At 40.5% G+C, this 25,238-nt stretch overlaps 1 protein-coding gene across 13 annotated transcripts in view; it reads left to right on the forward strand.

Annotated features, from left to right (window-relative positions):
* The window catches only part of SYNE1 (spectrin repeat containing nuclear envelope protein 1), a 296,053-nt gene that overhangs the window by 156,960 nt on the left and 113,855 nt on the right, over window positions 1-25,238 (forward strand). For all 13 annotated transcript variants that reach the window (XM_079971464.1, XM_079971452.1, XM_079971451.1 and 10 more), the window contains 17 exons: window positions 68-193; window positions 1,308-1,484; window positions 2,869-3,134; window positions 4,838-6,998; window positions 8,756-9,093; window positions 9,351-9,495; window positions 9,665-9,883; window positions 11,298-11,560; window positions 11,882-12,047; window positions 13,559-13,714; window positions 14,349-14,501; window positions 16,201-16,383; window positions 18,194-18,331; window positions 20,036-20,221; window positions 21,292-21,414; window positions 22,192-22,378; window positions 23,296-23,435. In XM_079971464.1, coding sequence (XP_079827590.1) covers window positions 68-193; window positions 1,308-1,484; window positions 2,869-3,134; window positions 4,838-6,998; window positions 8,756-9,093; window positions 9,351-9,495; window positions 9,665-9,883; window positions 11,298-11,560; window positions 11,882-12,047; window positions 13,559-13,714; window positions 14,349-14,501; window positions 16,201-16,383; window positions 18,194-18,331; window positions 20,036-20,221; window positions 21,292-21,414; window positions 22,192-22,378; window positions 23,296-23,435 — 5,127 coding nt within the window. The remainder of the gene's footprint in view (window positions 1-67; window positions 194-1,307; window positions 1,485-2,868; window positions 3,135-4,837; window positions 6,999-8,755; window positions 9,094-9,350; window positions 9,496-9,664; window positions 9,884-11,297; window positions 11,561-11,881; window positions 12,048-13,558; window positions 13,715-14,348; window positions 14,502-16,200; window positions 16,384-18,193; window positions 18,332-20,035; window positions 20,222-21,291; window positions 21,415-22,191; window positions 22,379-23,295; window positions 23,436-25,238) is intronic.

Genomic DNA, 25,238 nt, shown 5'->3' on the forward strand with positions numbered 1-25,238 from the left:
AAGTGAAAGCTTTCTTGGTGAAATGTGAAAATATGTTCTCATGAAAAACTTTTCTTATTCTTTTTAGGTTAAGCATTTCAGAGCCCTGCAGGAGCAAGCAAGCACCTATTTGGATCTTTTGTGCTCTATGTGTGATTTATCAGACAGCACAGTGAAAAATACAGCAACAGACATCCAGCTGACAAAGCAAACGGTATGGGATAAACTGTGGCAGACCTCCTCTAATCCTTCTTAGAGGTGCAATTGTCTTACTGTGTCACAAGGGTCATATTAGGTAATAGCAGTTTGAAGAAGCTATTTCAATTTGCATCTGAAAGATATGCATCGATAGCATACCAACTGATGCCGTAATACCTAGAAAACAATAAGTGGTGTATCTTTATAGCAGGTAAATAAATAGACTAGCAACATTTAACATATATCAGTATTCTTTTAAGAAGTCAGGCCTTTATTTTACTGCAGAGTATTGCAGCATTTCAGAGTGAGTTTGCATATTTAAGCTTTCTTCATTGCTGCTACATAAAAGATTCTAATATTTTCTGAGGCTGAAATCCGCCATGCAACAAAACTGCAATTGCAGTTGCACATTAGGAGTAGGAATCCTAACGGATACATTGACTTTTCCATTTCATTATTAAATTCTCTGTCCTATGACAGAGCAGCCATATTAACTTTAAAGTATAACAAATGCATTCATTTATGCACATGCATTTATACAGTGCAAACAAATTGGGTTGTTGTTGTTTTTAAAAAATGTTCTGAATGATATTTCCATAGTAAGAAATTTTGCTCATAGTAAATAGAATATTTATTGTTGACAAATAAATTATACACAAAAACTGTTCAGCAATGACCTGTACCACCTGTAAACATTCAGATTGACTCTTCTTCCCAGAAAGCAAAATAATACAAATCCAGGCCATCTATAAACTATAGTCCAAACAAACCGGTACTGCTGCCAATGTTTTCAAAGCCTCTAGAAAGAGAGGTAAAAGATGCAAAGAGAAACTTTAAAGTTCAGTCAGTGTTGTCTGTTTCTATCCTTAATTTTAATAAATTATTTAATGAGTGGAGTGTTACCATGCTATGGTCATATTGGTTTTGAAATTTCACAGGGTTAAGTCATTCTGGATCCTAGAGACTTATGCAAGCTTCCTTTATCCTCTATCTCTGTGGCCCATCCCCACCCCCTGCTGTAAATCTATCGCAAGAGTCTGCCCTACATAAAGAGAGGTAGTGTACATCTTAAGACAGCCCATAAAGAATTGCATTAAAATGTTCCTGCTACCCTCCCACATATTTTTCAGATTGAAGATCGGATAATGAACTCACAGTACCTTGCTCAGGGCTGGGAGGAAATAAAGCAAATGAAGGCAGAGCTTTGGATATGTTTTCAGGATGCAGATCAGCAACTGCAGAATATGAAGAGGCGAGGGGCAGAGCTGGAAATAAACATTGCTCAGAATATGGTGTTGCAGGTGAAGGTAAGGGGCAGCTTCCATTCAAATAAAAGAGGAATCTGTAGCTAACAGGTGATTTATTTTTATTTTTATGTTTGCATATACTTGACACTGTTTGACTGTTATATATTTCTCCGGAAGAAGTGCAGTTATGCAGAAAGAATGTGGGCAGGAGTGGCACTTTATGTGTTTATGCCATGGTATGTTATAGCTGGAAGATGAATGCCCTTTTGAGTTATACAGTTGACTTGATTTCTGAAAAATCAACCATAATCCAGGAAACTGATATAGGCCACTTAGGTTTGGTAGACAACTACCTTCAGCTGGCAAAATAAAGAAATTTTCCTCTGAAATTGATTAGTTATTTTAGAGAAGTAGGTAGTGGCCGAGTTTTCAAAATACATTCTACGCTTACGCGTGGGTAAAACATTCTCCAGATTATCTCAAAATGCCAGGTTGATAAAAGTACATTAAGGGAGTACACGTGATCCACTCCACATAACATGAAGGAAGCTGTGGGACGGCATGGACCGGTCCTGCCTGCTACCTTTGCCATATGCTGCTGTCACTTATAAACAACCATTTCCTATTGATCAGAAAAAGTTCTCCTCACAGCTCCTACATTTGAAGAGAGACCCAAGCTGCTCAAGGAGTATTTTGGAGCAAAGAAACACTAAGCAGGGAAAGAGGGTCTGGGTACCCCAAACCCTCACCGGAGCAGCTTATTTTAAAGAAAAAGACTGTCAGTAGTCTTGTTACATACATTTGCATATAGCGCATAGTTTGCCTCTAAAAAAGGAGCTACAGTGGTACCTCGGGTTACATACGCTTCAGGTTACATATGCTTCAGGTTACACACTCCACTAACCCAGAAATAGTACCTCGGGTTAAGAACTTTGCTTCAGGATGAGAACAGAAATTGTGCTCCGGCAGCAGCAGGAGGCCCCATTAGCTAAAGTGGTGCTTCAGGTTAAGAACAGTTTCAGGTTAAGAACGGACCTCTGGAACGAATTAAGTACTTAACCCGAGGTACCACTGTATTGGAATTTCTACCTAAGGCTTTCCAACCTAAGGCTCAATTTGCCTTCTTCATGGGACATTATAGAGAAAACAGGACAAGGAAGAGACAGTTTTCCTTCTAAGGGTGTAAGGAAGAGGGAAAGGGGGCTGGTGGATCCTTTGTCAACTTTCTTTCTGAATCTGGAAGGAAGATTTGCCATTCGAAAAAGCTCTTACTTCTTTGTTCCCCATGAATTGTCAAAACAGAAATCTTGACATCTCATGAAACAGAAGATCTGTCTTCTATAATTTTTTGTGATACAGCCTAAATAGAATGCATTATACATTCTCATTTAGTTCTCAGGTTGTTAATTCATTACCATTTTCCTTTTTGTATCTCCTCATACAGGAGTTCAGTCAGAAGCTGCAGTCTAAACAGACAGCTTTGACAGCTGTGACTGAAAAGGTGAGCAAACTAACCCAAGGACAGGAGTCACCAGAGCACAAGGAAGTAGGACGCTTGAGCAACCATTGGTTGGATCTTTGCCTTCAAACAAGTAATGTGCTCCTACACAGGGAGGAAGATCTTCAGAGGACAAAGGACTATCATGACCGCCTAAATGTAGTAGAAGTCTTTTTGGAAAAGTTTACACAAGAATGGGACAACTTGGCAAGGTAGGGACTTGTGGCTTGAGTCAAGAAAATCTGTAACACTTCTTTGATACAGACATTGCTAAGGTGACCACTTTTCAGAACTATACTCACATGAATATTTGGAATTGCCATTATGCTTTTCTGGTTTTAAATCTATTCTGTTGTAAATGTTGCTCTTGTACTTTTGGAAGCCACATTGGTAGGGTTTTCCTCTAAAAGGCAAATTGTAATGAATAGAAAATTTGACTATATTAAGCTCTTTTGGTCCATTTAGTTCAGTATTGTCTGTGCTAATTGGAAATAGCTCTCCAAGGGCTTAGATAAAGACTTTTGCTAGGCCTGCTACCCTAGGATCTTTTTCACTGAATACGATAAAGATTGGGCCTAGGACTTCATTCATGCAAAGCATGTGCTCTAGTACTGAGCATCAGCCCTCCTACAGCCTTTACACTCATGTCCCCCTACCTGAGTTTTTATTTATTTACTTATTAATAATGCCTCCATAAGTCCCTCTCTCCTTCAGGACCAACTATGAAAATGGAAGAAGAGAATGAGCAAGTCAAGAGTGAGCAAGTCTAAACACATGCTTGCACTGCTTGTGGACACACTAGGGTTAGGGCAATGTTACAGTCATAGGAGATATTGGCATATTTTAGATTGAAGAGTTGGCAGTGTGTGTAGATGCTTTTAAGTTAACAGTATGCCTCAAAGGTTTGCTGAAATGATTGAAAGGATAGTGTACCTAGATGGGTGAACTCCTCTTCAAGCTCACCTTGTAAGTTCAGTTTTTACAAGGTTTCATAGAGAACTCTCAGAAAAGCATGACCTTTTGAAGCCTTTTTGAGATATACCGTATTTTTCGCCCTATAGGATACACTGGCCCATAGGACATAGCTCATTTGGGGGGGGGGGAATGAATAAAAGCAGGGCTCCCTAGGCTGCGGATATCTGCCCGAAGCGCGGGGAACTCCCGCGGGCTCCCCAGGCTTGCAGATAGCTTCTGAAGCCTGGAGAGCGAGAGGGGTCGGTGCGCACCGACCCCTCTCGCTCTCCAAGCTTCAGCGAAAGCCTGCATTCGCCCCATAGGATGCACACAGATTTCCCCTTCATTTTTGGAGGGGGAAAAGTGTGTCCTATGGGGCGAAAAATGCGGTATATTAAAAATATCTTCATCTGCATATCTTCAATCTTCCTCTCTCCAGCCCACCTTCCACCTATTTATAAAGTTCTAGTCCCCACAACTACAATTCAGAGTGGTATCTGCACTTGTCTTTCTTCTGTAGCAGAGCCAGGTAGAGCAAGGGAGGAGGAGCAAGAAAGATACTGGCATTTCTTCCTCCCACCATTGCCAGAGCAGCAGTAGGCTAAGCAGATGCCAAGGTGAGCAGGTAGATTGGTGGGTGGGTGACTGGATGGATGAGAGGAGATGACATATTTGGTCTATAACCCAAAAGAAGAACATGGAGGACTGCAATGCTTATCTTGGGGTTCATATTTGGAGGCAAAGACCTATGCACTCTAGTGACATCTCCAGCTATACAGAACTTTGCAGTGGCAGCGTATTTTGCAATAATTGCTTTACATATGATTTTTAAATCTGTAATGCCCTTAGGGAATGAAAAGATTTTCAGATATTCACATTGCTCGAACACCTCTTCCACCCACCCAATGCCTGTGCTATTGTTTATATTGAGTTGTTCTCTTAATTTACTTGTTTTTAACAGATCGGATGCTGAAAGTACCACTACCCATCTAGAGGCTTTGAAAAAGCTAGCATTGGCTCTGCAGGAGAGACGATTTGCTCTTGAAGACTTGAAGGATCAGAAGCAGAAAATAACAGAACATCTAAATCTGGATGACAGAGAGTTAGTAAAAGAGCAGACGGGACACTTTGAGCAGCGCTGGATCCAGCTAGAGGACCTTATCAAGAGGAAAATTCAACTGTCTGTCACCACATTAGAAGAGCTGAGTATGGTGCAGACTAAACTTCAGGAATTAATGGAATGGGCAGAAGAGCAGCAACCTAGCATCTCTGAAGCTCTCAAACACAGTCCACCACCTGAGCTGGCTCAGAACTTCCTCATGGATCATCTCACTATTTGCAGTGAAGTGGAAGCCAAACAGCTTGTTTTGAAAGCACTTACAAAGGATGCCAGTAGGGTGATGACTAATTTGGGGCTTAACGAAAGACAGGTGCTCCAGAAATGCCTATCAGATGCTGAAAATCATGTGGATTGCCTTAGCGATTTGGTTGGTCAGAGGAGAAAGCACCTGAATAAGGCATTATCTGAAAGAACTCAATTCCTCCTGGCAGCCTTTCAAGCAATGAATCACATTCAACAACATGAGAAAAAGGTAATGTTCTATGAGCATATTTGTTTGCTACCAGAAGATGTAAGCAAACAGATCCGGGTTTGCAAGAGTACACAAGCCAGCCTTAAGGCCTACCAGAGTGAAATATCTGCCCTGTGGTCTCAAGGGAGGACATTAATGAAGGAAACAACAGAGCAAGAGAAGACTGAAGTGTTAGAGAAACTGCAAGAGCTACAGAACATGTATGACACTATTTTGCAAAAATGTAGCCAACGACTAATAGACCTGGAGAAACATATGGTTTCTAGAAAATATTTCAAGGAAGATTTGGATAAATTATGCCACTGGCTTAAGCAGTCTGATATTGTTTCATTCCCAGAGATCAATTTAATGAACAGCAATTCTGAACTTTATTCCCAATTAGCAAAGTATCATCAAATTCTTGAGCAGTGCTCTGAATATGAAAATCTTCTGTTGACATTGCAAAGGGATGGCCAGGAAATCTTACCATCACTCAATGAAATGGATCGTTCTTATCTTGATGAAAAGCTGAATGCCTTGCCTCAACAATTCAGTGTGATTGTTGCTCTGGCTAAGGACAAATTCTGTAAAGTCCAAGAAGCAATCTTGGCCCGTAATGAATATGCATCATTAATTGAATTGACAACAAAGGCTCTGTCTGAATTGGAAGATCAACTAGTGAGCCTACATAAGGCCCCTTTTACCCTCTTAGCCAAAGAAGCTGTGTCACTCCAGCAAGATTACAGAAGCATCCTGGCTGAAGTCATAAACCTTGGTGCTGCTGTTGATGAATTAAACCAGAAGAAGGAAGCATTTCGGAGCACTGGGCAACCATGGCTGCCAGAGGAGATGCTACTGCTTACCACCTTGTATCACAAACTAAAAAGGCAAATAGAACAGAAAGTAAACCAGTTGGAAGATATGATAGAAGCATATCAAGAACATGAAGAAATGTGTAAGCAACTTGAGATGCAGCTAAATTCTGTAAAAGAAGAGCAAGCAAAAGTTAATGAACAAACACTCCCAGCAGAGGAAAAACTGAAAATGTACCATTCCTTGGCTGGCAGTCTGCAGGATGCTGGGATCCTTTTGAAACGCATAGCTGAACATCTTGAGATGCTTTCCTCCCAACTTGACCCATCTGTGCATGAAGGAGCAAATCATCAGGTGCGAACTTGGCAGGAGATGCTGAAGACGTTGCAAACTGCCATTGGTGATACTGTAATAGAGTGTGAAAACAGACTGGTGCAAAGTATAGATTTCCAAACTGAAATCTGTCGCTCCCTTGATTGGCTGAGGCACGTTAAGTCAGAACTGAACGATCAACTGAGTATTGAATTAAAGCTGAACATTATCCAGGAAGAGATTCGTAAAGTTCAGATTCAGCAGGAAGAAGTTCAGTCCAGCCTAAGGATAATGGGAGCGCTAAGCAGTAAAGAAAAGGAGAAGTACACAAAGGCCAAAGAACTGATACCTGCTGACTTGGAAAATAGTCTTGCTGAACTCTCTGAACTTGATGGTGAAGTGAAAGAAGCAATACACAAGCGGCAGGTCAGTGAATCTTGCATTCCTTTATTTTTTTTTCCAACATTAAGAAGACGAGGAATTAAAGATTTGTATTAGAATGATCAGTATGGCATAATAACCAGGGTTAACCTGCTGAAGCCAATTTTAGATTTCATGCTGTTAGTATGGCTGTTATTGGCTCAGTTTGCTCCTAATTCTTAGCCAAACTATGGTGATGCGTGAACAAGCAAGGATGTGGGCAGCCCTGTTTAGGGAAGCTTTTAATATTTGATGAATTATTATATTTTAATATTTTGTTGGAAGCCACCCAGAGTGGGCATAGTATAAATAAATCATCATCATTATGATTTGAAGCAAAAAAAGCAGCCACTTTGCTCTTGTCCTGCTCATACTTCTGCTGTGCTATCCCCATATAAGACATGGCTTGGCTTAGCATCATATCTGAATGTGGACTCATGGTGCTTCTACTCAGAACATCAAACTTTGGGTATATCTCATGGTTTTTCTGGAGCAAGACAAACCATGGCTTAGATCTGGCTAGATCAGTAGAATCAGAGGAGGAGCAAAGCGGCTGTGTTTTTGTTCCAGGTGCTTACTCTCCTGGTTTAGGATTACCAGAGAACCTGGCCAACAGAACCTTAAACAGCATAGGCAATGTAAGTGCCAATTTTTTAAAAAAACAAAAGTTGTTATTATACACCAAAGGTTTTTTAGTCCACAGCTCCTGAGATCATAGAGGCAAGGCCCTAGTCACTTAAAAGATTTTGGTGCCCAAGTATGTATCTAATTTAAAATAGAAACGATAATAAACTATAAAATGAAATTTGTATTTTTCAAAATGAAACAAAATCTACAGTAAGATGGGAAGTAATGTTTATTTTTGTATACTTCCACTTTATTTACATTTGAAAAAAATTCTCCTACTTTTAAAATTGCAGTCTTTGATTAGAACTAATTTTACATAGCACATCTGCTTCTATACTTAAGAGTTAAGGCATCCAGCCTGCCTTGTTGCACAGTTGTTCTGTTAGGTGAAGTATATTAAAAATCCCAAGAAAATGAACGCTCAGCTGAGCAATTTGTGACCATTAATGTTAAAAATCCAGCAATAGATTAATCCATCCCTGCATAGAGACTTACTCTCTCCTTTTAGTCTGATCTGCCTCATGCTGTGGACATGAGCATAATGCACTCTACTAATAGTCTGGCCATAAACATGAGGCATGTAGGACTTGCTCCATGGTAAATATGCTGTAGGATCATAACTTTGCTTCTTGGGCATCATCAGTGGCTTTTACTAAGAGAAGCTCCCTTTAATAGAGTTTGTGGAAGAGGGGAAATCTGTCGCATAAAATAATGAGCAATAGTGAGACAATTCTAATGCATATATTTTGTGCAGGAATGTGGGATCCCTGTCCCTTTATTTTGATTGAATTTTCCACTCCATGATCTTGGAACTTAATAGAAACCCTTCAGTGTCTCTAGTAACACTTTTAGGAGTACAGATTATATATATGTACACTTGAATGCACTTCCAAATGCAGGTGTTATCTGTTGTATTCAACAATGCGTGTATTTTGCATTAGTCATCCCTGCTCTTAAACTCCAGTACAGTTTGCAGATAGATTGGACAGAAGGTGGATTCAACATCGCTGTTGATTTTAGCAGAACTGTGTTAAATCAAACCTGCTGGTTATCACAGCCTCCCTAATTATATATGTTATATAAGTGGTGTTTTTTCTTAATGACCATATATGTCATTTTAATTTGTTTGTTTTCAGGATAAATTGAATAAATTATATAGCCTGTGCCAAAGATACTACCAGGTTTCCCAGACTGCTAGTGACTGGCTTGAAGACGCCCAGGAATTGCTACAGTTGGCACGAAATGGCCTCGATATGGAGAACTCGGAGGAAAATCTAAAGAACCATATAGATTTTTTTAGCACTGAAAAGCAATTCCGTGTGCATTTGGGAGAACTGCGGACCCTTGTGGCTGACATGGAGCCCTTTATTCAAGTCACAGGAAAAGAGGAGCTGGAGCAGAGCGTGAAGGCTTTAGAAGAGAAAGGCGTGGAAGCAGAACAAGAAGCAGAAGCCCAGAAAGTACAACTGCAAAGGTACATTTTCAGTTTTTGAAATGTCAGATAATATGTCTAGCAGATGGTTGTTGCACAAAATGACAAGATAGTTGCTGTCCTCTTTTCAGAAAGGCAGCTGTTGGGAAATGGGAGGATAAATGGTTATTTTATAAAACATTTACAGTGCAATCCAGCCAAAGTTAAGCACTGCGGGTTTTAATTGCCATTGATTTTAAATAACTATGCATGCCATTTCCTGCTCAGAAATAAGTTCCATTGTTTGATTTCTTTTCAAGTTGTGCTTCTGAGTGGCAGGAGTATCAAGTGGCAAGGCAGCAAGTTATTGACCTGATGAATGAATCTGAGAAGAAATTATCTGAATTTTCTGTAGCTAAAGCAACTTCCAGTCTTGAAGCAGAAGAAAAATTAATATCACATAAGGTAAAGCTTCTGAATTATGTCGGGTCATATTTTCTCCATTGAAACCACAGGCCTTAATTTAACACAATCTTTCAGCTATGCTACACACTTAATGAAGCATAAGATATGCTAAAAAAAAAGTTAATTATTTTCTTAAGATACAAAAAAATCATTCTCTTTGCTTCCTCAGTCACTGGTGTCTGTAGTGAACTCTTTTCATGGGAAGGTCACATCACTGGAGGAGAAGGCATGCCGCCTAGAGAAAATAGGCAACGATGCCAGCAAGGCAACCATAAGTAGGTCCATGACAACCGTTTGGCAGCGGTGGACAAGGCTTCGAAGTGTTGCCCAGGATCAGGAGAGGATTTTGGAAGAATCAATGCAGAAATGGAATGTATTTAACAATAAGGTATAAGGATCAAGGTTATTTGGTATCTCTTATTCACTATTAGTCATTCTGTGCAAGTATATTTTGCATTTGTAATGTCAACATTTGAATATTAAAATGGTGAGTTATAGGAAAAGAATATTTTACATATACATGGAAATAAATACCACTTAAGAAGATGGGTTTCACTGAAAATGAAGAATTTCTCATTGGATCAACTGCATATCTTACAGTGATGTGATGAAGCAAGCTAATCAACATTGCTGACCCACGCACAGGATAGCTGTGTGTGGTGCGGGAACAAGCAATAAAATATGACGAACACAATCTAAGTTGGATAAATAGATCACAACTTATTGATTACATAACAGGTTTGATGTAGGCATTGGGCGGGTACCCACGTGTTCAGCCAGCCTACCTACAGATTGATGAGCTATATTTAAACAGCAGGGGTTGACAATTGCTGAGGCTCATCACATCATGAGCTAATGATGGCAAACCTCCTTTGGCCACTGGTGAGGGGTGCCGTCAAGACAGAAATCTGCCTTCCAGTACCCTTTAAGGGGATCTCCTGTGTGCTTGATCAGGGTGCCCCTCTCCTTCGCCTTCTAAGAATCCAGCCCAATGCCTCTTCTGCCTTAGGGAAGTAGGAAAGAACCAGCAATCTGAAAGAGAGCACAAATGCACGGGAAGATCAGTGAAAGGGATGGAGAAGGCCAGGCGGGTCCTCCTTTTATGCTCCTGGAGTGGACTAGACTCCTGTGGTCTTCTCTCTGGTCCACCCCAGAAGCTCTTCCCCTTGGGAGTCCAGCAATGAAACTGACTGGCTCCCTGCACCACATGGGCATAGCCAGGATTTTTGTTAGGGGGGCAGGACCGACGGGATTTGTCAGTTAGTTAAGTATTTCTATTGTTTTATTTGATGGGGGGCTGCCCCCTGCCCCCCCTTGGCTACGCCCATGCTGCAGCACCTGAGACTCCACCCTTGACACTCTGTGAAGTACTTCTTCCTGGGCAGAAGCTCCCTGAAGCCTCCTGCCTTTTTTCCCACAGCCACACAGGGCCACAGCTGCAGCTCCTGATGAACTGGGAACAGGTGGGAGGGAGTATTATCAGCTGCAGAGCAAGCTAGGAAGCATTGAGATGGCAGTGCTACTTAAATCTTAAGTTTGTGTCCAGTGGTGCTTACAAGACACGTTTTAGTAAGCATGTTATTAACAAAATCAAACATACTATAGCCTAATTACAGAAGTACAATTGTGAGTAGCAAACTATTTTAAAATATATTACTATTATGTGAAAGCTTACTTATAAACAATTGTAAAATATATGGGGAAGCAATTCAGAGCCTTTAAAATGGTTGTAAATTATTATGACTGACAAGTTTAAGGAAATGTTGTTTATTGTGTGTGGTTTTCTAAAATCTCATCTTTAGATGAAAAAAGCAACAGAAACTCTTGATCAGTTGCAAGATCGCTTACCAGAAAGTTCAGTAGAAAAGGCCTCAAAGAATGAACTTGTGGATCTTCTGGATTATCACAGTAATTTCATTCTGGAACTTGAACAACAATTGTCATCTCTGGGTCTGCTGAAGCAACAGGCTTTTAGCATGCTCCGGGACATAGAAATAGCCTCTGGTTCCCAAGAGCAAATGCCTATCATGCAAGAAATCAAAGCAATGCAAGACAGATGCCAGAAGTAAGAAAAAGCTATTTTAAACTGTAAATATTGGCTATGATCCATAATTGTATATATTCTGTGAATTTCTCACTGTTGAATATAACAGTTTAAACTGTACAAGTACACAATATTGGTTTCCATCAGCATAGGATAGGTAACTTAAACTTGCTGATTTAATTAATTATAACAGCCATAATTATAACATTTATATTCCATTTAAAATATAAATGACAAATTTGATAAATAGTAGAATGTGTCCACTAATGTACTCCAAGGTTTTAACAAATGTATGGAGAAGTGTGCTACTCAAATCTTTAAAACGTTGTTTGTATTTTTAAGCATGCAACAAAAGGTGAAAAGAAGTGGGAAAGTGGTTAAACAAGAACTTAAAGAGCGTGAAGAAGTTGAAAAAGAGATTAATAAAGTGAAGTCTTGGATTCAGGAAGCCAGAGAATATTTATTAAATCCTACAATTGAGATAGATCCCCAGCTTGAGGAATTGCAGGTATGTCAGACTTGTATAGAGTGCCAGTGTGTTTCTATAGATGTGGGTATTTCTGTAGAGATTGGTTGTGGTGCCCTCTGCAAATTTTAGAATGTACCACACGATTCTTTGCAGCAAACTGAGGTTCCACAGCAGACAGACATGAGAAAATTCAGTTTTAAGAGGATTCCTTTAGGATATGGAGCATGAACACCACTGATTTAGTGAAATCCTATAGCTAAAGTATTTCTCAGATTCCTTTCCAATTTTTTAAAAAAACTTCCAATAAAGGGAATCCCAAAATTTACCTATTACAGTGTTCTAATCATACATACAATGGATTATGTAATACAATATTTGTCAAGTGTCTCATTAAAAAAAATGGGGGCAGAGCAGGCTGCTGTACCTTTTAAATTATCTCCATTTACAGTGCAAAACAAATGTTACTTAAATGCTTATAGCATTCGAGTAACAACTCGAAACCAGCTTTATGATTAAATCAGAACGAGTTCTTTGCATTTGTCTCCCATATTTCTGGTTTCATAATTGTGACTGAATCCAACATGGAAGCCACTGCCAGAAATAGATATAAGGCAGTGGATGGATTGCAAAGTTTTGCAGACCATGTGTTAGTGAAAAAGCACACAGGAATAGTACAGCATCAAGATTTGTTGACAAGGCACAGTACAAACTGTAATCAAGTCAAAGGGTGGCCAGCTGGTTCAGAGAGCAGGGTGACCTGAAATGAAATACTCCTGCAGTGAGGCTCTGCTTTGGACAAAGTTAAGGAGGAATACAGCATTGTGCTAAGTTGATCGTCAGTCAGTGTAAGCAATTCAGCCTTCCAGATGGAAAATATGCCCTTCTCTTTGCCGCAAAAGCACTGTTCTGGAGATTCTCTCACCCATCCACTAAGCCAATGGGGGGGGGGGTTGCAGGGGGAAATCCCCATTGCAAGTGTGCAGGGCTTCTGCTGATGGCACACATTAGGTGAATCCTATTCAAAGACTCAGTTAAAGCTGTGTTTCTGATGTGTGTGCTGTGGCTGGATGGTTGCCAAATGCCGCTATGACTGATGTGTGCAAAAGCAGGATGCCTGAGGTTGATGACGTTTCCAAAGAACCACCACTCAGAGGATACTAAAGAGGAAGCAATATTGGCAACAGCCTAAAAGAAGTGCAGCCATTTGGAGTTCTTACTATCCTACTTCCCAAGAAATATCATGTGAGGAAGATTAAGACACTGCTCACTGAGCTGGTATCCCTCATTATCATTGTTCTGGAAGTAACAGGACTCCAGTGATGCAGAAGTATCCAGGTCAAGGTTGCTTGCTGTGGGCACACAAAAGGGTTCAGCATTATCTTAGATTATCTCTGTTGTCAAAATAGACACACTGAGGTGGGTGAGATTTGACATATTGGAGACAAATTTCAGAGAACACCACTCATTATTTTGTAACTGTATGGAATGTGAAGCTCTAAAACCTATCACTTTTCTCCACTCTTTTGGCAATATTTTCTCTTTCCTGTTAGTCTCTCCTCAGTGAAGCAACTATTCACCGCCAGGCTGTTGAGAAAATGGCTGAACAGCAGCAGAACAAATATTTGGGACTTTATACCATTTTACCTTCAGAGCTTTCTCTTCAGTTAGCAGAAGTCGGATTGGCACTTGTAAATATACATGAACAGGTAAAATACTTGAAGTGAATACTATTGATTCTGTAAATGGAGTCATGTAATAGCAGAATGATAAGTGAAACCACACATGCACATGTACAATCCCAACCCCACAAAATGGGTGTAATTCCTCCCCCCATACAGCTGTGGATATAGAAATGGGTCTTGGTAGAGAGCATTAAAGCATTTTTCCCTATCCCACCTTGGTTGGTCCTCGGCACTACTGTACAGCAACCATTTCTTGCAGCAGGAACCTATCTGGGCTTTCCATATATACATCTAACTGCCTTCTTTTCAAGGGATCTGAATGCAATTTACACACATTTGGCCAAGAAGCCAGCTGGGGAGACAGAAAGAGTGAAGAAGTCTCAGCTGAGCCCTATGTCAAACTCCTCACTTACATACAGCAAGGCAGAAGCATGCTCTTGTCCCAGTTTTCTATTGGAGAGATACTTGGCTGCAAAAGTTTGTGTAAAAAATTACTGTTAGACTCTGTTAAGTTGCCACAACTTTCTTGTATTTGTCTAAGGAAATGCAAGACTACATACATAAACATACAATTTTGTGGTCACGCTGATTTTCTATAATTGATGTATAGTAAACCAGCATGTTTAGTTGCTCTTTTTTAACTTTGGTTTTTTGGCAGATTCAAGCCAAAGAAAAAGAAGCACAGCAGAGCAAAGCATTGAATCAAGAATTTGATCAAAAGATTCAAGGGATTGCAAAAGAGCTCAATTCAATTCTATTTAAACTGAAGGAGAAGACAAATAACATAACACAAGCTAAAATGGATCAAAGGGTAAATAAGATTCTACTTTGTACAGAATCACTCCCTATTTAATAATCTTGTAGAATCAAATATTTACCTATATATATATATATATATCAGGGATAGCCAACTTAGTGCCCTCAAGATGTTGAACTGAAAGTCCCATTGGCCGTGCTGGCTGAGGCTGATGGGAGCTAGAATCCAACAACATGTAGAGGACACAATTTGGACTTCCCCTGTACTGTGTTATGAAGCCTGGAGCATGGAGAGAGAAGGATTATAATGAAAGTGGGAAGATATCACCCTTTGGTATCATACGTGAAAGCTTTTAAGATTGCATCTGACTAATGGCTGGTTCATGTATGTGTGTGTATCAAATTATTTCTTGTGAGCTGATGGAGCAGCTGAAAGTTTAATGAAAAGCTTTTATTTGAGGATCCTGCAAACAATTGATGTCTCTGCTCTCTGATGATCTGTGATCATTTATTCACACATAGAAATCATTAGTTGATGCTAGTCATTTTTGCAAGTGTGAAAGCAAAAGATGGCTTGAGAATTTGCCATCTTCACACATAAGGATAAGCCAAATTTTCTTGCTTATCGTGTTTTAATGCAAATGAGCTGCATGCTGATGCACACTGCCTAGTTGATTCCACTTTGCTTCTCCCCAGGCAAGAGTGGGATAAACCAGGAAGCTTGATTCCCCCATTATATCTAAAGCTCATTACTCCCTAACAAATAACAATGAGTAAACCAAATATAGTGGTACCTCGGTTTACGAATTTAATCCGTTCCAGAAGTTCGTTCTTAAACCAAAACCATTCTTAAACTGAGGTGCGCTTTCCCTAATGAGGCCTCCCGCTGCCGGTGCCCTTCCACCATTCAGCTTCTGTTCTTAGATGGAGGTAAAGTTTGCAAACCAGGACACTACTTCCGGTTTTGCGGAGTTTGTAAACCAAATCATTCTTAAAACAGACTGTTCTTAAACTGAGGTACCACTGTACTCAAGGCTTAAGGTTGGCTAGCAATATGGCTGATTAAGGAGCAACAAACTTGATCCATTGTTTGGATATTGCAGCCAAACATTACTCCCACCAAAGGAGGAACAAAATGAGAATAATTGCAGTAGCATGCTACTTGTTCATGCTAAACCACAATAAGTCAAAATTATGGCATATCCTTCTATGCAAATGTGATCAATATGATTGTCTTTATGCCATTCTTTAAAAAGAGAGATGTCAATGTTTCTTACTTCTAAATGAATAGAGAAAATGTAGAGATATCTAAATCCCCCATTTGTGTCTCATTGTGCATACTATATACGTCTAATCCTACAAATTGTTGGGCTGACCATATATAGGATTGGGAACTTCTCACTTTTAGATGTATGACTCCATGGTATGGTCAATGATTTCTCTCTCTCTCTCTCTGTGTGTGTGTGTGTGTGTGTGTGTGTGTTCATACTCTTACCTTAGTGCTTAGTATAACAATAATAACTCCTTTTGCATGTGTGGGAGGAAAATTACCAGCTACTCCAAAGAAACTGAGCTGGAAGCTATAGTTGAGAAATCTGCACATCCTTCCCATTCTGTACAAAAAAAAAAAAAATGCTGGAAATGGTGTAACAGTACTCACAGGACTTTGAAAGGAAACAATCTGCCCACTTTTCTCTTTTTCATTCAGTCTTTTCCTTTTTTTTGGCAAGTAATGCAGTTTCTTCTCCCTCCAGCTACTGGGTGAAGAATTGGACAGCTGCAACATAAAGCTGATGGAACTTGATGCAGCTGTCCAGGACTTTGCAGAGCAGAATCCTCAGCTGGCTAAGCACCTGGCTGGCAAGATAAGCCAACTGACTGCTCTCCACCAGCAAACTATTAGACAGGCTGAGTACAGGGCATCAAAGCTGAGTCAGGTATAGTATTACGTTAACTTAATACAATTTCAAATATTGTTGAGATGTTCAAGTACTGTTGAAACAGATAATAGCAGGATAGGCTGAAAGGCTCTTGAAGGTAAAGGTAAAGGTACCCCTGCCCGTACGGGCCAGTCTTGACAGACTCTGGGGTTGTGCGCCCATCTCACTTAAGAGGCCAGGGGCCAGCGCTGTCCGGAGACACTTCCGGGTCACGTGGCCAGCGTGACATCGCTGCTCTGGCGAGCCAGAGCCGCACACGGAAACGCCGTTTACCTTCCCGCTGGTCCCTATTTATCTACTTGCACCTGGAGGTGCTTTCGAACTGCTAGGTTGGCAGGCGCTGGGACCGAACAGCGGGAGCGCACCCCGCCGCAGGGATTCGAACCGCCGACCTTTCAATCGGCAAGTCCTAGGCGCTGAGGCTTTAACCCACAGCGCCACCTGCGTCCCCCTGAAAGGCTCTTAATACACCACAATTCCATGAGAGTACATAGAACATGGTACTGTGCACAGAATTCAGTTTCCAGGGAATTCCACGTTTGTTTGTTTCCCCCCACCCCCCACCCAAAGTCTCCTGCCCTCTAAACTGTGAAGATAGACATTGTCTGCTGGAAATTTGAGAAACCAAAGTGAAATTTCCAGTAGGTTAAGTTGAGGCTGCCAGCTCCTTGCATAGTTCCTTGCCCCGAAACAATAACTAGCAAAACCAGAATACAGGAAAAATTGTGCAGAAATATGCAAGTATTTTTAGTTTGATCTTTGAGTCATATTGCAGAGTTCAAATTTTCTTGGCATGAATTTTTATTTTGTTCTTAAAGTGCAGAATACACATTACTGTGACAACATGGTAGAAGGGATGAAAGTGGAAATTATGTTTATCTTTAGATGTTAATGTCTTTAAGATTTTTAAATATTTTTAGACTTTTTAAAAAAAAATACAGCTTTATAACACAATCTGTCTGTTCAGAAGTAAGCCCCCCTCCTTTTTTTCTTTGATGCCTACTCTGGTAAATATGCATAGGATGCCAGTCTTAGTAGGCCTCTTAAAATCCAGTAAGTTCAAAGGGCTTTTCAGAAAGTACAGTAAGGCTGAAAGTGACATAAAGCCCTTATGACTCACTTTTATCCACTAGAGGCCCTCAGCCAGGGGAAATGTTTTTGCTGTTACTCTGTGGCATCTTGTCTTCCATGAGCTTATACCAACTAATATTACTGAGTGACAAACAGTAGTTTCTAGTGGTTTAAAATAATCCTAAATGTGGTTTAAATAATCCTAATTGTTCAATATACTAGATGTCCAGAAAAGTATCTTGGAAATATAAACAACTGCCTGATATATTTCTGTGTAGGGCAATATATTGCTCGCCCTTAAAAGGGATTGGTCCTTTGCTTGTAGTCGGTGCGAGTACTCATAAAACATAGTTAAGTCAACAGAGGAAGAGGTGTTGTAGATCAGGGAAGCAAGCAGTGCAGTCATTTATGATAGAGCCAAATTGTTCTTAGTATGTATGCAGTGATACTCCCACACCTTGACATCAATACATTCTAATTCTTCCATGTAGAATTTTCAAAATAGCTTCATCTGCGTAAGAAGTAGGCATAATAGGCATATGGCAAATGTACCAATTTTAATGCAATCAGCACATTAGAACAGTAATTGAGAAATGTAAATGTTAAGAAACTAGAAGAATGGAAGTAATGAAAATTGCTAGGTAAATAAAGTGACAACATTTCAGAAACCAAAAGTATTTTTGCACGCAAGACTGTACTTTGGATTTATTGAAGTAGATTTTACTTGTCTTTTCAGGCCATTTCTCACTTAGAAGAATATAATGAGATGCTAGAATTCATATTGAAATGGATTGAAAAAGCTAAAATCCTAACACATGGTAGCATTACATGGAATTCTGCCACTCAGCTTCGTGATCAATTTTTGACTCATCAGGTGATTATAGCAAAAACATTTTCAGATAATAGATGAAGGCACAAATTGTTGCACCAAAGATAGTTGCTACCTCTGAACTATAATACCATTGTGTTATCAAATGAATATTATGAAGCCTGTGTTGTTTTCTGATATGTAATATCAGAATATATACATGATATATAATGCTGGAAGCCAGGTCTACACAAATATTATATATAAAAATAAGTTGAAGTAGCAGATCAAACAACATGCGTTCCTGCCCCACTGATGCTCAAATGAAAATGTTTTTATCATACTAAGTAATGACATTGGCATAAGAAAGCCTCCCATTTGTTGCCTCCCATTTGTTGCCAGTAAGCATTTCTTTCTTTCTTTGGTTTTGACAGATTGACACAGAGGTTTATGTACTAATTAGGGTTGTTGTTGTTTTTGTACAAAGTGTATTTGGATGTCTCAAATCACATGCTGAGATGGAGTTTTTGTACCTTCAATATTGCATCAGAGGATGTGTATAATAGAATTGTGTGAGGCACACAAGGCCCTGTCCAGACTAATACAGTCTACTCCTGGCACCATAAATTATTGGTGTGGATGAATAGCTCATCACTAGTGGAATGAGTGCTAAATTTTCCTGTCTCAGTCTAGCAACCCTATAGAAGTAAGACAACTACTTTATACTTCATGCTTCAAGTACTGCAGATAGTCATCATGTAATAAGTTTTCCATTAATTACATGGCTTAATGAAACTGCTGCTTAGTAGGTTCTCATAATTTACTACATGGTGTTAGAAATACCAGAAATTTTCAGCTGCCCACTTCATTTTGTTAAGATAGAGACTTGGTACAATAGTTCTCCATAGGTTATTGGGGCGGGTGTGTGTGTGTGTGTGTGTGTGTGTGTGTGAATGCTTCATCCACTGGGAACTCTATGTTGTTCTCTTACCTGGACAATTCTGGTGGAGTAATAGGCCTAGGAAGAGTTCCCTTTGGTATCTGTTCAGGGGAGTGGATGATGATAGACCATAAATACAGTGAGGCAGCTGTCAAGGTCCGGTTCACAGGCAATTGAAGTCCCAGCTGGGAAGTTGGGACCGGGGACAAGATGGTGGGGTGGGAGCAGGAACGGGAGTCCAGAAGCCAGGAGTCAGAAAGCCAAGAGTCCGAGGATCAGAGAGCGAGGAGTCAAGAAGCCAAGGGTCTGAGGGTCAGGAAGGAAGGAGTCAAATGCAGCAAGGCAGCGAACATGTTGCTGTGGCAAAGAGCCAAAGGGAAAATGCTGACCTTGTATCCCTTCCCAGCTCTTGCCACCAGGTGCTCTAAGTTACCAATCGGCCTCACCTGTATGGCCGTGCCTTAGGAAGGCCCCAGTCCTGCAGAGTCCTGTTGGTCACAGGGCCTGACTCCTGCACGCACACCTGACAGCAGCTGTATAAATGACAGTTTCTAGACACCTGCTTGATCTTCCCCAGTGGGTGCCTCCTGAATTCTGGCAGGAGTCAGAGAGGAGTTCTTAGATATCTGTATCTCTTAGTAAAATCCTTGTGATGTCTTATGCCTTCATTCTGAGGTCTGAGGCAAGCCACTATTCAAACATATGATGGGGGGGGATAACATTATGAAGTCTGAGTGCTGGCACAATATGGTTGAACGTAAACTTTAGCCTATCATTTTTTAAATCATAATCTGAATATTGAAACAAATTCTGTCACTACTCCCACCTAGGCCATGCTTGAAGAATCTGGTGAGATCCACGGAGACCTTGAAGCCATGACTGAGAAGATAGACTATCTCGCGAGTGTGTATTCAACCAAAGGGATGTCTCAGCAAGTGTCAGAGCTTGGGCGGCAGACTGAGGAGTTGCAGCAAGTGATCAAACAGCGGCTGCAAAATGTTCAGGATGCAGCCAAGGTATTCGGACTGCCCTTCATATCTAGCTGACAGTTGCAGGTCTGCTTTATGACTGCACAAGGCTAATATAAAACATCTTGTTGTGATTATTCCTTAGTAATGTTTGTTGTAATCTTACCGTATTGGCCCAAATATAAGCCACACCTTTTTTTTTCAAAATTCCGATTGTGAAAAGTTAAAGTGTGGCTTATCTTCATGACCTTAGGGTATTGCTGCTGAAACAGCTGCTCACAAGGGCCGTCGGGGTGTGGGACAACGGCACCCATCCTGGCCGAGTCTCCCAAGCCTCCCCCAAGCTGCTGGGGGGAAGGCTGCTGGCAAAGTAGTGTGGCTCCCCCCCCCCAGAAAGCAACCAGGGAGCATGGGGTAATGGTGTGCAGTCCACCTGCCACTTCCAAGTCTCTCCCAACACTGGCTTGGGGAGGTAGTGCTGGGAAGCTGTAGTATCAGGAGGCGGGTGCGTAGTGAGTTCAGAATTGAATGCCAGCGCCGGCTTGGGGAGCTGGACACCAAGTTCAGGGCATTAGAGCCAGGAGGTGGGCCACACCCATAAATAAGCCTTGACTTTTAAAGGTGCAGCTTATATTCAGGGCAATACGGTATCTGTTTTATTCTAATCTTAACTTTTTGTAGGACACCCTGCTTAAACACATAAATATACTTAGGAGCCTAAATAAATAAATATACTGCATTTCTAGGGCACAATGCCCAGGACATTTCTCCTATGCAAGCCACATTGAAATAGATGGAAGGTTGTACAGGAGGCAACAGTTTCAGGTGTGTCCAATTGATGTGCAATTGCTGACATGCAGGTCCTTTGGGAATGGGGGAAGAGAACGCTTATGCATGTTCTGCTGAAGTGTGCGGGGACCGGGAACAGAACCCAATGTGAAATGGTCGCTGCCTGTAGAAGATGAGGAACTATAATATGCCAGAGAATGCATATGATATGTATTCCATTTTCCAGAGGCTTGGAGATCACTTAAAATAACACCACTGGCTTATGTATCTTAATGCAAGTTTAATGTGGTTTGTGTTTTTCCTAGTTTTTCTGTACTTTTTTTCCCCAGGATATGAAGAAATTTGAAACTGAGGTAAAGGCTCTTCAAACAGCTTTAGAACAAGCCCAAGCAACTCTGACATCTTCAGAGATCAGCCGTTTGAGTCTGAAAGAACAACTTTCTCACCGACAGGTTAGACTGATTATAAGATAATTTTTGTGAAAGGAGAGCAGCAAAGTATTACATTAGATGGAAAGTTATTTACATCGACTGAAGTGACTAAGTTCTGTTTGGGGCCTGCTTTGAGGTGGGATGGAAACCCATTTTATGCACTCTACTTCTGTTTTTGTAGGTGTAGGAAATGTTAAATTATTTGAACAATAGTACTTGCAAAAAATGGTCCATTCAGAACATAGAAATTACTTGGCCAATGAATTTATTCTTCTCTAGCATCCACTGTTAGTGTCTTCCTAAGGACAAATCCTGTTTCATTGTTGATGGCACTGATTTTGTTACGGTGTTATAAAAACAGACATTTGAGAAAACAGTTTCATGATACTGTTGTATGTCCTCCAGTTGAACTGAAATCACCCACTGAATAGCTAAATATATTTGGTTGTTATATTTTAAAAAGACAAAACAATCAACCCTAAGAACTTCTCTAAATATAAATTGCTCAGATTCTTTTCCTGCATAGCTCAGTCAAATCCAAAAGGTAATATTAAATATTTTCAGCTGTAGATGGCAATTTTGTGCTGATGCTTTTAGTTGTTGTTATACACATTACCTCATATAACTGATTTTCTAAAGTGTGAAAATGTAGCAGAGAATGTTTTTCAACATGTCCTACCAAAAAATCATTTAGCACACATTTTGAGATTTTTGTTGAGCTCACTTTAGTAAAAGGCTATTGAGGTCAATGAAGGCATGAGAAGTTGTGTTTTTTAATCGCACTCATGTTATTTCTAGCATCTGCTTTCTGAAATGGAGTCACTGAAGCCAAAGGTTCATGCAGTGCAGATCTGCCAGAGCGCTTTGCGGATTCCTGAAGAAGTGGTCACCATGCTACCAATATGTCACACTGCCCTCAGGCTGCAGGAGGATGCTAGCCATCTACAGCACACTGCTATTCAGCAGTACAACATAATGCAGGCAAGTATAAATTGAATGTGAAAAGAGGTGGCAATATCACAGTTTGGAGTAAATGTCATTTTTTCTTAAGAGCTTTCTTAACAAAGAAAAATGTGTTTTGAATTTCTAGAATCGTTGCTAGTTTAAGAACATTTACATACAGATATATACAGGCGGCCACCATTTTGTGCAGAGGTTCCATTCCTGGCCTCTAACACGTGTCAGCTGAACACACATAAGTGTGCCACGCCCCCATCACGCCCCCATTCTGCCCATAGCTGTCAGCCTTCTCTTTTTTTGTGGGAAATTCCCTTATTCCAGCACCGTTTCCTGCTGCTTCCCGCTGCTATCCCAAATTGTTAGATATCCCGTAGACTGTCCCCGGGACAGGTGAGGCTGCTGATCCCTTATTTTCGAGGCTGCTGATCCCTTATTTTCAAATCTGAAAGTTGACAGCTATGATTCTGCCCTCTTCCCAGTCCAAAAGGATCTGCACACTGGCAATCGCACGTCAATTGGACGTGCCTAAAATGGTTGTTGCCTATATTACTCAAAAGAAAGTGTGCATTATCTCTCAGAAGTTACAAACTAAAAATACTGAACCACTCGTTTTTCACATGATAAACAACCTGGAATGAAATTTAGACCTCTGGTTTATCAGTGATCTGCATCCCATCCCCCAATAATTATGTTATAACCCTGCAACAAACATTTGGAACAAATTAATTACTTTGTAAGTCAGATTTAAAGTGTGTAAGTTTAAAAAAAGTATTTAGTAGTAAAAATGTTAATGGCGTCTTACTTGCACTACAAATATCTAGCTTTTTATAGCATTTATAGTCCTAAAGAGAATGATACACACATGTACCCAATAGGTGTTTTATTTTCTGGTGTGCTTTCACTGTATTCCCCCTGGCCCCGGCATATTTCTTCTCTAGGAAGCAGTAGTACAGTATGAGCAATATGAACAAGAGATGAAACATTTACAGCAACTAATAGAGAGAGCTCATCGTGAGATCCAGGACAAGCCCATATCAACAAGCAACATTCAAGAATTGCAAGCCCAGATTTCATGCCATGAGGTAATGTACCTAAGATTAATCTGTAACTCATTTGCACTTCCTGAAACTTAAATTTCCATTTCCTTTCCCATTTTCCAGAATATTACCGGTAACTCTTGCAGACATACCAGACCCTGGCATTTTTGTCTCTTCTGACTCAGACTGGAGAGGAAGAAAAATATTTATCAACCCCCTTTTTTGCTGCTTCCTTTCCACAACAGTAGCTATTTCCCATTGAAGAGACTATATCACAGGGGCTTTCCTATCCCTCCCACTCCCATTTTATATGGATGCACTGCCAACTGTACAACTTATATATGCAGCATTGGGAGGTATATCCCAGTGTCTGTAGGCAATAGCTGGCAGTCATTTAAAAATCTTAAGTGTCATTGCACAGAAGCAAAACTGGACTTGGATGTAGCTTGTCCAAATATGCCATTGGACTTGGATGTGGGGTGTAGTGGTTAAGAGTGGTAGTCTCGTAATCTGGGGAACCGGGTTCGTGTCTCCGCTCCTCCACATGCAGCTGCTGGGTGACCTTGGGCCAGTCACACTTCTTTGAAGTCTCTCAGCCCCACTCACCTCACAGAGTGTTTGTTGTGGGGGAGGAAGGGAAAGGAGAATGTTAGCCGCTTTGAGACTCCTTAAAGGGAGTGAAAGGCGGGATATCAAATTCAAACTCTTCTTCTTCTTCATAGGTGTGAAGTGTAAAGTTTAATATTGCAAGATCTGAGTCTCTTGAATATGGTTTGTGTTGAACAATTAAGACAATTAAGACATACACTTATTTTTCTTAAATTTAACGAAGTACATGTCTTCAAGGAGAAAACAGATCCTCTCGCCTTGTTACAAAGTAAAAGTAAAAATAAAATCAAACACTTATATAACAGCTTTTGTGCATCGGAGACCTATGGTGGCTAGTAATGACATACCATTAAAACAGCAGCATGAGAATCAACATATAAACCTTCTCTTCTATGCTCCTCCCAAGCCATAGGGCTGGTCCACCAGTGAGGCAGTTGCCTTGGGGCAGCAGATGTGGCCTACAAGGAGCATGCCAGTTGCCTCCTCTTGCTTCTCATCCTCTGCTGTGTGGCAACCCACCACTGCCCACTCCTTGCTGACCTTCCCCAACACCAGCAAATGTTAATCAGTAATAAATGAGTTAATTGGCTAAAAACCTCAAAGCAGAAATGGAATATACTTCCTGGTATCTGATTTTGGCTTTGGTGCCTGAACCCAGCTGTGCTATCCCATGCTTCATTATCATTTCATATGAGTCACATACCTCTGTCTATTCCTGTTTGGATCTCATTCCTATCAGCCACCCTTTGGCTTAATTCCATTGCTGATTTATTCATGCAAGAAGTGAATATGCAAAAACAAGGCAATAATCACCACATCCTGTTGGGAGGCAAAGATGCACAGGCTGTTAAGCATTCTGCATTGATTCCTTGTCTCACAGGTGGAAAAAAAGATCCATTAAAAACCTGAGTGACTGGTTTCATGATACTGGCTATCTCACTGTGAAATTACTCCAGCCCTTAGGCATTCATTCAGGTTAAGCTTTGCAGGAGTTTCTCTTATACATAATTCATTTGCTCTGAGCTGTCAGACTGTAAAAACATGTTTCGGACCAACGGCATGAGATCACTTTGTTCCAACTGAATACTTTTGAAAACAATCTCACAATCGTCCTGCTTTTTTTGAGGACTAAAAACTAAGCAAACATCATATGAAATCAGAAATGCTCTTTCAAAAGGGAAAAAATAGTTAGGGTTGACCATGTGTCCTACTTTAAATAAGATAGTCCTCTATTTTGAA

This window comes from Podarcis cretensis (genome assembly GCF_951804945.1).
Source record: "Podarcis cretensis genome assembly, chromosome: 3".
Taxonomy (NCBI): domain Eukaryota; kingdom Metazoa; phylum Chordata; class Lepidosauria; order Squamata; family Lacertidae; genus Podarcis; species Podarcis cretensis.